Consider the following 13602-nt stretch of genomic DNA (forward strand, 5'->3'; position numbering starts at 1 on the left):
AGTTATTTCAATGTTCCACGAAAGAATGTGTAAATCTACACAGAGTATAGTAATCCTGTTCAGCTGGATATGTGGAGGTCAGGGATGAATGTGTTGTGTAGTCTCAATAATATTAAAGCAATAGTGTGATCACAATACTGATAACTGGGAGGCTTAAAAACGAGCTATTACAGTCTCAGAAATATTGTAATATCGATAATAATACTAAAATAAATCAGTACGAATATTTTTGTCAATATGTGGCGAGTAAGACAGTCAAGGCCTTTGAACCAGTTCAAGGCTCCGAAAACAACAGATTCTGTGAGAGAGAGGAAGCATTTTTTCAGGGGTATAAAAGTCCAAAGAAAGCCGTAACCTTTTCCGTGCCAGAGTATTGTTTAAACTTAAAAGTCAGTCAGAAGTCACCAAACACTCAGGACTCTTCAGAAGATCGTGAAGTAGACTTATAACACTACGAATGGCTGGTGTGAAGCTGATATCCAGGTCCAGATTTAGTATCAGTCCGCGCAACGCAAAAACCTCTTTTGGCTCACAAAGCTGCTTTCGTGGTTACCCGAAGAGGTGCAATGTTAGTTTTATGATGAATTTACCCGTGTGAGTGGAAATTTCTTTGGGTGATGTACAGTGCGCTAATTCATGTGATTCATATACAAAGATGTAAACATTTAATTTCAGCAATTCCCAGCCAAACGCAGCGCAAAGCAGCGGCGTACACACACAAGAGTGTAAGAAGTTTTATAAAAGATTCTCTCTGAAAACAGTGTGACAGTTCAGATAAATCAGAGGATGCTGCAGGAGAATCAACACGGTTTTCTATAAGGATGAGCTCGTCTGTTAGAAATGGTTGGGACTGACGCCAAATCACCAACTTAAGTTGCGCGTGTAGCAATGTACCTGCGCGAATGGATCTTGTTTTTATTATTATTATTATTATTATTATTATTATTATTATTATTATTATTATTATAGCTTTTTCGATCTTTATTATTTATTTTATTTTATTTTAAATTACTACAATCTAAACAGACAGGACCGGTGGACAAGGAAGAGAAAGACGAGAGAAGTTGGGAAGAGGCTCCACAAAGGAGAATGGAAAGAAAATAGATGGAACAGAGAGAAAAGACACTAAAATTAACTGGATCACCTGCCAGGGGAAAAACATGCAAGAAGAGAACAACAAAGCAGGGAAACTACAGCAACAACCAACATAACCGTACATTACAGTGAATGCAAGACCGACAAGTTCAGCTCAGTTTTGATGTTCCATAACTGATCAGAATTATTCCTGAAGAGCAGAAACAGAGAGACAGAGCGGGAGCGCAACCTTTCGATCATTATTATTTCGATCCCTCTCTCATATTCAAAACATCAATGAAAGAATATCTGATTGGGACCTGATTGAAAAGCTGAGTAAAATGAGAAATGTATAAACAATTTGTTTCATTGTGCATATGGATGAAATATAATGTAGATAAATGGGACAAAGGTTGAACTGAATGTTAACATTCATCAGATCACAGCTCAGGTTGTGTCAAACCAGCAAGTAAAAACATTTTTGAGACACTAGAGGATGTTACCCTTCAGAGGTCCTAAATGTACTAAATGTAATTGATAAATATAAGTTATTAGCCAGTAAATTACTTGGCAATGTTCATGTAATACAAATATATGTATTATATTTTTCCTGGAGGGCAGTCATTTTTAAAAACAAGATGGCAGCTGCAGTGTAAGTCAGATAAAAGATCAGAGAAGACTTAAACAGTATTTAAATATTCAGGATTTTTCAACATTTAGAAAAATTGTGTTTGAAATTCAAACTAATCTGCTGCACACTTTCTCTAACTCTGCTGTCACAAGGACAGATACAGGAAGTCGCTCAAACCACATGAAACTAATCTTTATAGTATTTGTTTTATTTTACTCCAGGAGCAAAAGATGTTTTCCAAAAATGGGACAAACTGTTGTTTAATTTTATGGTTGGTGTGGTCCTGAGAGTCGTTGAGCTTGTCTTTGTTTTTTAGGGTCACAGGTTTCAAGCTGGTATCAAGGTGTGAATCATAAATGAGCCCCGCCTGGTCTCCAACAACCCTGCCCCATAAAAGACTTTTTCTTTTGTTTCGGCCCAAATCATGTCTGTGGATCTTTTCTTTGTTAGTAACACTAAACATGTTAAAAGCTGAATTAAGGCTACACAGGGTTTATTTCCTCGCCCGATGAGTTAAATTCTTTGCTAAAAAAGTTAAAAAGCTTAAATTTTCATGTTCTATTGCTGTGACACAGGTGAGTGGGTCAAACATGAAACAGGAAGTTGACCCAGAAAAGCACAGGCTGAGGAAAATGACTTAAGTGTCTTTATTGTAAGATCATAAACTTGTTATAACTAGTTTGTTGAATAAACCACTGATGGAAACAGGAACATGATGAAATCAATAAAAATGCTAATTTTTGTGTTTTTGAATGTTGGTTGTCATTTATTTTATTCACACAAATGCAGTTTGGAAGAGTGCTGATGGTCCTTTGTTAATTAAAACCAAACAATCACCATTCCAAGATTAATCAATACCACGGAAACAGATAACAGACAATAGCTGAAACTATCTTTAATCAACAGTCAACTATCAGCTTCAATTGAACTGACTCAACCAATGAGGGCATCAAATTTGGATTATATGGTTTCAGCTAGGACTAAACCAAAAGTTGTATTTTTCATTAATTGGATGAGAAAATAAAACCTGTAAAGTTTAAAACTTTAATTTTATTTAATCAATGTTGAACTCTGAGATTAATCCAGTAAATTTTTATTTTAATTGTTACTGAAATGTTGAATTCACCACTGATGATAATCTTTTTCATCTATATGGATCCATTTCCACAACTTTTTGATCACCACTTCAGAACAACTACCTGGATACACAGGATCAAGACTGAACTCTGACATTAATCCAGTGAATTTTAACAACAGTCATGCTAAAGGACCACTTAATTGATTAAATCATGGTTAGTTTGTTACAATATGTGTAACATAACTGTCGTCCGACATGCAGCAGATTTGTTGGAGAAGCTCAGAAGAATCAAACTCAACATCTGGTGCATCTCGGACACCAAGGAATTTGGTGCTTTTGACGACATGTTGACGACGGCTGTTAATCAAGGTGTGGATTAAGCGTGCTAAACGAGGTCCTCCCAGTCTGATCAAACTCATTATCTTGGTGCAATTCAGAAACAATACGCTCAGGCAAAAACTGGGTCAACCCCCCTCTGACACCTTAATGTGGGCTTAATGATGATATGATGCCCACGTCTCCCAAAGAATTCACACCTGTATTCATGTAAACTCAGCCACACCCACCTTGATTCAGACCCTAAAACCTGTGAGCCTAACGTTGAATACAGGGACAGTCAACGACTCTTAGGACCGCCTTGAATCCCAGTGGAGGTTAAATACTCGGCTCTCTCCACTACTATTTACAGAAGTTCCAGTTCCTCTGCAGGCTGATTTAGCTGAACTCAAGAAGATTTTTGAAGCTCTCAGCACAAGATTAGGTGAATACTGGGCCAACCATCACAGGACTATGAACTCTCCTCACTGGACTCCTCACTGCTCTCCTCGGTGGACTCCTGGGGGACTGGAACCCTCCATGAACTCATATCTGAATCCAAACCTCCACCAAGACATGGGCGTGTACACACAGGAGCTGGCTGTGACCGTTCCTAAACCTGTGCATGTAAGGAAGGGGATTTTTTCTGAGCTGCACAGTAAAGTTTCAGAAGCTGGCATCCCCGTCACTGCAACACATTTTGACCAGCAGCAGGAAATGCTCTGGATGGGAAACTACACGGTAAGAGCCAAAATGATGCTTCAGCAGAGTTTGTTTCTTCTACATTCACCTTAAATGTTGCACTCTGTAATAATATTTGTGCTCTTCTCTTAGGGTCATGTAAAATCCTTCCTTGGACCTACGATGGCACACTACTCTTCTTTCCAAGTGCACGCAACTGATGCCATCAGACACATACAGAGTTTGGAAACAGGCGTGCTGTTCCTTTCTGAGTGCAACCTCAGATGTTACACTCGTGGAGGCCTCGTCATGTTTGATTATCGGTAAGTGTTACATTGACTGTTGATGATCTGAAGCTGTGAAATTATTCCTTATGTTATTGAATTAATGGCCATTTTTGGTGCTTTGCAGGATGGAGAAAGGAGCTGATATGCACAATCTCCTCATGACTGATAACATGCTGCTCATGGGGGGATTACAAAACTATGTGGTTGAAATTGACATGAACACACTTCAAGAAACTCAAAAAGTAAGACACCAGGCTTATGTTTATCAAAATCCACAACTATCTATGCTTACACCACTGGCACATCATACAACTGACTTCACAGCGAGTGTCTGACTGTCTGCTGTCTTGATTGTCCTTCCAGTTCACAGTGGAGGCACCTGGAGTGACACTAATGCGTCAGACCAATCATTTCTTCGTCTTTGGGCACCCTTCTGGCAAAGTAAGTATCCCCTGATTGGATCAGTTTGATGAGGTTTGGTTTATATCTCTCTAACACTGACCCTCTGCTGATAACAGGTGACCCTTCGAGACTTGCGCACATTTAGGACACAAAAGTTTGACGCATTTCCTGGCGGCCTGTCAGACTTTGATGTTCACGGAAACCTTTTGGCTGTGAGTGGGTTCTCCAGCCGAGGGCTGAATGAACGTTTCCTGATGGTGTATGACCTCCGCATGATGCGAGCTGCAACCCCCCTTTGGGTGCATGTGGATCCATTCTTTGTGCGCTTCATTCCTACCTACACGTCACGGCTCGCAATCATCTCACAGACAGGTATGAAGCTGGCTTCAGGATTCTTTAGTCCAGTTTTCTGTAGCATAGTCTTACTATGTTTGGCCAATAAATGTGACACACAATTTCTTTGTGTGATTTGTGGCTTTGCTATAACTGCCTGCATTCTGTGTCTTTTTCCAGGTGAGTGTCAGTTCTGTGAGCCCACTGGCCTCGCCAACATGGCGGATATTTTCCACGTCAACACAAACGGCCACTGTCTCACAAGTTTTGAGGTCTCATCCAGCAAACAAGCCTTAGCCTTTGGAGATTCGGGGGGATGTGTGCGTCTCTGGTCCGATACTCGGGACGTTATGTTTAACGTCTACTCCAGAGAGCCCTGCGTTGTGGATGCACAGCCTCAGCTGGCCTGGAATCATAACCTGCAGCCCTGCTCTCCCATCCCCACTGCCCAGGCTACACCCAGCTCAAGGTAACACAATCACTAACGAGACTGAAGAGTTTGCATTAGAGCGTTCATACATATTGTTTTCAGATTCAATAAAAGTTTGTAAGATAATGTCGAGTCTTCCCCAGTTGATATAAATGGTTAGAGTCTCACGTAGTTCCCATTAAAGGTTTCCATCTAAAACATGTTTCTTTTCAACAGGTGGGTTCCTGGGATGGACCCAGAAATCCCACAAACTATTGAAACTGTTGGCTTCAACAGTTATGTGGAAAATCCTTCTGCCTGCCCCTGTAACCAGGTATGTAAAAAAAAACTTGTTTCTCTTTTAAACTGTCATTTTTACAATATTGTAATAAATTTACAAAAAAAGTTAAACCCATCTCCACGTGGTGTATTTTAAGTTTTTTTTCCTGTTTGTTGTTTGCAGGTCCCTGCAAATAAAGAAGGGTCACCTGGTTATTACAACCACATCCCTGAATCTCCAACAGAGAGTGATGAAGAGCCGCTCCTTCACATTGTTCCCGAAAAGTACAGAAAGGTTGGACTTGCTACATTTCACCCTGGTGTTCATAGAGATACACTTAATTTTAAGATGTAACAATTTCTAGAGTGTTGCTACAAGCTTTGATTTCCAAAGCATGTGACGAAGATGTGTTTGTTGTGCTTCAGGTGACAATTAAATACTCTAAACGTGGACGGGAAGATTTTGACTTCAAACATTACAACAGGACGTTGTTTGCTGGCCTGGAGCCGCAGATTCCCAACGCCTACTGTAACTGCATGATCCAGGTAAGAAGCTGAAGATTCACAATGTGTACATTTAATTTTTAATATGAGACAATTTGTCAAATGTTCCATGGGTCTTTTATGTTTGCATCTTAGGTGTTATACTTCCTGGAGCCAGTTCGCTGCCTTGTTCAGAATCATTTGTGCCACAAGGAGTTTTGTTTGGCTTGTGAACTCGGCTTCCTCTTCCACATGTTGGATTTGTCACAAGGAGATCCATGTCAGGTAAGTTTCTTTCTTTCTTTCTTTTTTTTCAATCTGTTGGGGATTACAAGGCTCTTACTTTGAAATCTCATTTTGTTGTGACTGCCCAAAGTAACCTCTAATGTCTTCTTCCTTAAGGCCAGCAACTTCCTCAGAGCACTTCGAAACGTCCCTGAAGCCAAAGAGATGGGCCTGATCCTCTCAAACTATGAGGAGACGACAGGAACAGTCAAGCTAGGTCGCTTAATCCAGAGATGGAATCACTTCATCCTCTACCAGCTCTTCCAGGAGACACAGGAGCAGGAGGATCCACGGGCCTACAGGACGACCAGGAGCAGGTAAAACACATCGTTGTTGACCTGCATTCTTACTGGACACTGTCCCAGTCTTATCATTATGTTTGTTTATAAATGCAGAGTTTTCCTTCTGGTTTCTGAAACTGATTTGTGTTTGTGTTGCAGTTCTCTGGGCTCCCCTGGCGACTCTGTCATTAGAGAGCTGTTTTGTTCTGAAGTTGAGAACCGCAGCCCGTGTCTCTGTGGCATAGAAACAGTCTACTCCTCCCTCATGTTGCTGTTCAACATGCATTACCCTGACTCTCAAGGTGAGTCTGAGAGCACTGAGAGCATGGATATCTGTGACTGTGAATTACTCTGTCTTTGAAACTTGAACTATTAATGATTATATAATGGTTTGAATGAATTTAGTTTTTGAATGAGCAGAGGGAAATATCTGCTTGATTTGATGTATACACTGATATTCATTGTACTTTGACACTTCAGGAGAAAGAATAAAGGAGCACGACTTTGCTGAGATCCTGAAGAAAAGCATCTGCCTGCAGCAGAGATCTCACACATGGTGTGGAAACTGTGACAAGTATCAGCCCACAGTGAGTTACAGCTTTCATTCACTCATAATGACAATTCATTTATGGTTGATTGTTACCTGTTGTGCAGGGTAATCATTTCTTTGTGTTACACTGTAGGTGCAGACACGCAACATTCGACGTCTCCCAGATGTTTTGGTGATAAACTGTGAGGTGAACAGCAGCAAAGAGGCTGAATTCTGGAAGGTTCAGGCCGAGGTAAGCCACTGATTCACCGTGTTTAAATACAGTTAAAAGAAAGTAATGATTTATCTGTTCATTATTTACATGATTGCCCATGTTTCTGTTTTTATAGTACACCTTCAACAAATCCATGCAGAAGACAGATCAGGATCAGCGTCACGTGTGGATCCCCGCCACTCTCAAGATGTCCCTCAGCAAAAGTCAGAGACTGGAGATCAGCAGCTGGCCTGAGGGCGAGGAGGTGAGGACTTTAGATTTTCAGCTGATCTTTGCACTTGAAGAAATAATTGAGTAACTTTTCATCACCAAGTTAAAATTTCACTTCAAGATTAAAACCATATTTCCAGGAGCAATATTTTTAAAACATTATTACACTAATCTGTAGATATTGAACTATAGGTTGGTTTTAGTGTTTTTGTTTCTGTAACACATGAATTTCTCAACTGTTGTGAAATGAAAAAGTTTATCTTACAATTATTTGCACTTTCTGTTACTAGTTAAGTGCTGCTGAACAGGCGGAGGGAGCTTCTCTGTATGACTTGGTGGCCACGGTGCCGCACATCCTGGACACTGGCGCGGGTGGTAATCTGGTCGCACACATCAAAGTGGGTGAGACCTACCATCAAAGAAAAGAGGTGAGCGACGCTTAGATAAGAAAATTTGACATCTGCTGACTACAAAAAGTTTCATTTTTAACATTCAAAATGATTTTATTATTTCAGGGAGTCTCTCGCCAGCAGTGGTACCTCTTCAATGACTTCCTCATTGAGCCGATTGAGCAGGTAAGGATCCTAGATAAGATTCCTGCTTGTTTATTCATGCTAACTTTAATGTGTGCAGTCATTTAAAAATGTTTCTCCTTTTGTTTTCAGACTGAGGCTGCACAGTTTGATGTGAGCTGGAAAGTGCCAGCCATCCTGTGTTACGCCAAGAGAAACTACCACACCAAATACGACCTCCGCAGTGAGTTTCAGCACAATCAGTCTGAAGTCAAATCCGACTTATATCGGACTCAGAAGCAGAGCAAGACAGACGCCACTTTCATCCCACTCACAGTCAGTGAGATGCCGCAGGCTGGTGACCTGGTGGGGCTGGACGCTGAGTTTGTAAAGCTCAGTGAGGTAAGTCTGGCTATGATACCATCATTAATTATAATATAGGATCAAAAACAATTTTAAATATTCCTAATACATATTTTCAGTAGTTCAGCTAATCTGACTCAAGTATTTAAAACAAAATTGACCCCTGAATGTGTGCGTTTGCAGGAGGAAGCAGTGCTGCATAGCGACGGCACCAAATCGACCATCACGCCCAGTCAGATGTCTGTGGCCAGGATCACCTGTGTAAGGGGTCAGGGACCCAACGAGGGGGTCCCCTTCATCGATGACTACATCTCCACTCAGGAGCAGGTGAGAAGCTGCAGAGAGAAAAGACCACGATGACCTAAAAGAATGAATATATAATGTTTCAAGGATCCACCCGCTAACTTGTCAATTTGTTCTTCCAGGTGGTCGACTATTTGACAAAATATTCTGGAATCGAACCTGGAGACCTGGATGCCACAGTATCCTCTAAGCACGTGACCACGCTGAAGTCGACCTACCTGAAGCTACGCTTCCTCATCGATGCAGGAGTTCGCTTCGTCGGCCACGGCCTGCAGAATGACTTTCGTGTCATTAATTTAGTGGTACGTTATTTCATCTGTTATATATTTCAAATTAGTTCATATAGTTTAGAGATGTTTTTTTATAGATGTGCTTTGATTTTAATGTTTTTTATTTTCTGTTTCTTAAGGTTCCCAAAGATCAAGTTATCGACACCGTCGACCTCTTCCGATTGCCCTACAAGAGGATGATTTCTCTGAAATTCCTTGCTTGGTATTTTCTTGGTAAGTTAGTAGAAACAAAAAAAACAAAATCAAATCCAAATAATCCAAATATGAGTCTTTAATCGAATTAAATCACATTATTACAGTGAGAGGGATTAGGATCCAAATATGTAAACTGAATAATCCGCTCATGTTACCGAAGTCAGTATAGTTCATGATGTTTTAGTTGTCATCAAACCCATCTTGGAATTAAATCTGAACAACAAAGTATTTAGAGGCTTTTTTGAGTTCATGCACTAAAGAGTACGTGTCAATTCCTCATATCCACACTGTAATCTGAAGCTGAACACTTTCATTTTAATCATTCCTGACCTTTTTTTTCATGTCCACAGGCCTCAACATCCAGGGAGAAACCCACGACAGCACGGAGGACTCATGCACGGCCCTGAAGCTTTACAGGAAGTACCTGGAGCTGTATCAGGAAGGAGGGAATCATTACGTGACGAAAGTGCTCTACGAAGTCTACGACAAAGGCTTCCAGTTGAACTGGAAAGTCCCAGATTCGGACATGAGATAGTCCGTCTGAGTGGACTGAATGCACTCTCCTTCCATCCACGGGTGCTGCTGTGCTTCCCTCTGTGATGGGACTGTGAGCAACACCATGACCTGAAGATGCTCGGGCTGCTTATTTTGTATCATATTTTATAGTTATTTGCTTTGAGTCAGTGACTCAGTTGTTTTTATCATATCTAAATGTAAGCTTTTTATATCAGAGAGGTTTACAGGGGGGAAAGTGATCATTCAAAATATGAATTTGAAGCATTTTTGTTAAAAAAAAAAAAAAAAAAAGGAAAAAGTCAAAATTGTTGCATGTAGATGAAGTCATCCTGAGCACTGTAAAATGTTTGTTGTTTGATACCAGGAAGTGGAGAATGTGCACGAATCCATGAAAATCTTGATTAAAATAGATTGAAACTATAATCCATGGATGTTCAGAGAATCATTTAAATTTAACAATTAATTTAGTTTGTTCTTTTCACCATCCACCTTTGAATCTGTTGCAATGCGTATACCATTTCTGGCATTATGCTATCGTTGCTACTGCATGTCTCATTCACTACTACAATATTTTTATTTCACTTACATTTGCGTGGAAACCTTTGACTTGTTTAAAAAAAATAATCTTTAGTATATCACACAGGAAATCTGAATAATTTGGAACCAGCCATGTGGTCTCGCAACACAATCTTCATACCTTTAACCCCAATTTTTGTAGATAAGGAAATACCTTTACTGCAGACAAAGTGTTGATGAAATTGAAGGAGAAAAACCTGCACTGCTAAGGCAAGAGGAGAAAGTGAATAACATTGAAGGAAGCCAGAAGACGTGCAGCTTTTTAAAACTCTCTTTAAGTTACCCTCTCACTAATTCGGCATAAGTGCCCTTCAGATATCAGCTCAGGATACTCGGTTCACGGCTCTCAGTTATCACACAAAGACTCTCAAACCTTCCCAAATCATGTCTATTTATTCTGAATGTAACGGTTCCCTCTACCTGATGTTTCTGGTACTGCATGGAGATGTCATTTATCTGTTTGCCATCCGTTCTGTCCATATTTACCAACAAAGGAGTAGGGAACATTATTCAACTTTTGTCACTCTTGTAGATTTAATGGTACATATTTAAGGGATTAACAGCTTGTAGCATGTGAAGGGTGTTAGATGTACACCATGATATCCTTGGGTATGGTTTTTTCTTTTTCTTATGAAGTCATGAAATCTAAGCCACAAGGTCCTGGTCTGGTTAGACAGTAATGGAAAACTCTATAATGCAACTCTATAAATTAAAAAAAAACAAAAAAAAACAAAAAACAAAGCATACACACTCAGTATTGCAAACTGTTTATTTGTAGTAAATGGAAAGTGTGCCATTCAGTGAGAGAGGGAGAAAGAGGGCTGGGTAGTTGGGGACGGTTGATGTCTTTGGTCCATACTCTGGTGGAGGGGACTTTGATAAATCAGTGGGAAAAGAGAAAAAGGCACTTGAGTTTACAGTTGTCTCAGAAAGGTTTTTGAGAAGATGGACAAAGGGTTTACTGGAAGAAATTAATGAACTTTATGTTTTAACCTCCATTAGGCCTAATATGAATATCACATACAATGCCCTATGTGAGCACAAATTATATACCTACATATATGTATATACAGTAAGGAAACAAATAAAGGATTGAAAAAAAAAAAAAAAAAAAAAAAGAATGTGAATTGTTTGATTTATCCCAGTGGGAATTCTTTACAGGCAGAGGAAAAGAAGGAAAAAAAAAAACAGGCAGAAAAGTTGCACAGGACGATAGTTTCTTTGGCGATAACTTAATATCCCTACAGTTAGGAATGTAAAACAAAGGGTGGTTGAAGGAAGGCAAACAACTTTGCAGATGAGATAATTAATGAATTGTTTAGCATTTGTCCTGCAGCTTTAAATCACTTCATACCGCAGCCCGTCGATGATGAGCTGGCTCAGATTTTGGTACAACTTCAGTCTATACAGATCTTTGTGATGATATAACCCCCCTACCAGCTGTGCATGCACTTAAAAGGAAACATTTTGGGAAATGCGCTCGCCGTCTTATGGAGTGTCCAGCAAGTTTGGATGAGAAGAGCAATTGCCTATCTGAACAGGGTTAGCTTTGCTTAGCATAGGCCAGTCTGGCTTTATCCAGCTGTAACACAATGCACCTAATCAGCACATCCGACGCCCATAAATCACATTAAATGTTTTGAAGATTTTTTTTTTTTAAATTTACATGTGACTATTTTGCAGGGTCAGGCTGCGTGCCAGAGAACCATATTCAAAAGGGGTGAATTTGTTCCCGAATTAAAGATTTACAACATTTGTAAAAAACAATAACTTTAGATTCATAACTTTACTGCATTTAACGATTCTAGTTTGTTACTTTACACAGCTGCAATAGGATAGCTCACAAGCAGTGTGACAGATGCATCCAGTGACTCTGTTATTGCAGCTCTATGCAGCTGTGACTTCTGTTATTGAGGTGCTTAGCAGACAATTTAGTTACACTGGAAATGAAAAGTTTTTTACTGTAGTCTAGGATGGATACAAGTAAAAATAAAACAACCCCCCCCCCCCCCAAAACAATAAAACCCAAACCACAACAAAAGAAAAAAAACACAAAAAAACCCCAAAAACAAACCACAACACCTGAGAGCTGCTTTTAAACAGACGGGTGGTTCATTACTGCCCTCCTGAGACCAGAAAACTGGAAACACTCATTGCAACTACTGCTGCTGCACAGGGCCACAGTTGCAGTGGTTGTTTATTTTTCCACCCAGTGGTCCCAAGGAGCAAGAATGGAAATATCATTGAAAAGACACAGAAGCAACCTTAATGCTGTAATAAAAGTAAAAAAAAAGAAAAAAAGAAGCACCTGGCATGAAAAGCAAAAACTGCTAGTTTTTTCTCTTTCTGAAGCAGCTGTCTTAAAAGAAAAAAAATGTTAGGAGGGAAAACAAAACAACAACAAAAAAACCCACAATCTGGGCCCGTTTAATGTGAAAGGAATCTACCCAATTCCTGGCTTGATGCCAGACCAAGCTAACTCATTGTTCCAGATAGTTTTGTCTTACTGTAACAAGCTAAAAGCTCATTTCCCATAACGCTAAATCATCCTTTCAAGACAAGCTAGAAAACATTTACCAAAGTTCAGAAACCAGTTTGCATTCTTTTCTACACAAATACTCACTAATTTAACTACGTAAAGAGTGTTAATCTCAATGGGGCAGGAAAAAAAAGCTCCATATGCCCAGAAACTCTTTTAAGAACCAAAAACCCCCCTTTAAAAAAAAAAAAAAAAAAAAAAAAAATCTGCTCAAAGGAAGACAATATGTTATGAAGAAGATGCAGCAATAATGTAACAACCGATTTTCCACTACAGCCTTTCATATGTACATTAACTACAGGATTATAAGAGGAGGAATCACCAGGGGGTCCATGTCCCAAACTAAGAGCCCACTGTGAGAGAACGACTTCGAAACGGGTAGTGTCGAAGGATGAGCGACGAGGTACTCGCCAGCCTTTTGTTCACAAACTGGACACTACGATGAGATTGAGCCCCAACAGCAGCAGCTACTTGGCAGGGAAAAGAAAAAAAAAAAAGATCTAAGAAATCAATACAACCCTCTAATGCATTCATCAGTTTACTCAATTTTACTTCCATAGATGCACAGAGTGGACATAAAAAGAAGAGCCAACTGACGCTAGATATCGACATATCAGCCAATACCCCCCCCCCCACACACACAAAATATGGGATCTACTGAAATTGAAAATACAGGGGTCATTATTAAGTTTCCAGTAATGTATTTCACAAACTAGGTCGTAACTTAATGTGGAGACACTTCTCGACTCCACACCATCTTCTCAGTGGTGCAGCAGGCACTGCTGAGAGTTTTGTA

At 39.9% G+C, this 13602-nt stretch overlaps 1 protein-coding gene across 1 annotated transcript; it reads left to right on the top strand.

Annotated features, from left to right (window-relative positions):
• Window positions 1–3572: 3572 nt before the first annotated feature.
• LOC146610829 (PAN2-PAN3 deadenylation complex catalytic subunit PAN2-like) lies at window positions 3573–9710 on the top strand. Its single transcript, XM_085345561.1, has 22 exons — window positions 3573–3839; window positions 3933–4102; window positions 4191–4308; window positions 4430–4507; window positions 4585–4840; window positions 4982–5270; window positions 5448–5544; window positions 5674–5784; window positions 5916–6035; window positions 6129–6257; window positions 6375–6574; window positions 6698–6840; window positions 7019–7125; window positions 7222–7320; window positions 7418–7546; window positions 7803–7940; window positions 8028–8087; window positions 8178–8426; window positions 8571–8714; window positions 8813–8992; window positions 9100–9193; window positions 9526–9710. The coding sequence occupies exons 1-22, from the start codon at window positions 3573–3575 to the stop codon at window positions 9708–9710; spliced, it is 3363 nt and encodes a 1120-aa protein (XP_085201687.1).
• The last annotated feature ends 3892 nt before the right edge of the window (window positions 9711–13602 follow it).

This window comes from Diplotaxodon limnothrissa, linkage group LG20, assembly GCF_057381915.1.
Source record: "Diplotaxodon limnothrissa isolate DT_005_m linkage group LG20, D_limnothrissa_male_GT1.1, whole genome shotgun sequence".
In the NCBI taxonomy this organism is placed as follows: domain Eukaryota; kingdom Metazoa; phylum Chordata; class Actinopteri; order Cichliformes; family Cichlidae; genus Diplotaxodon; species Diplotaxodon limnothrissa.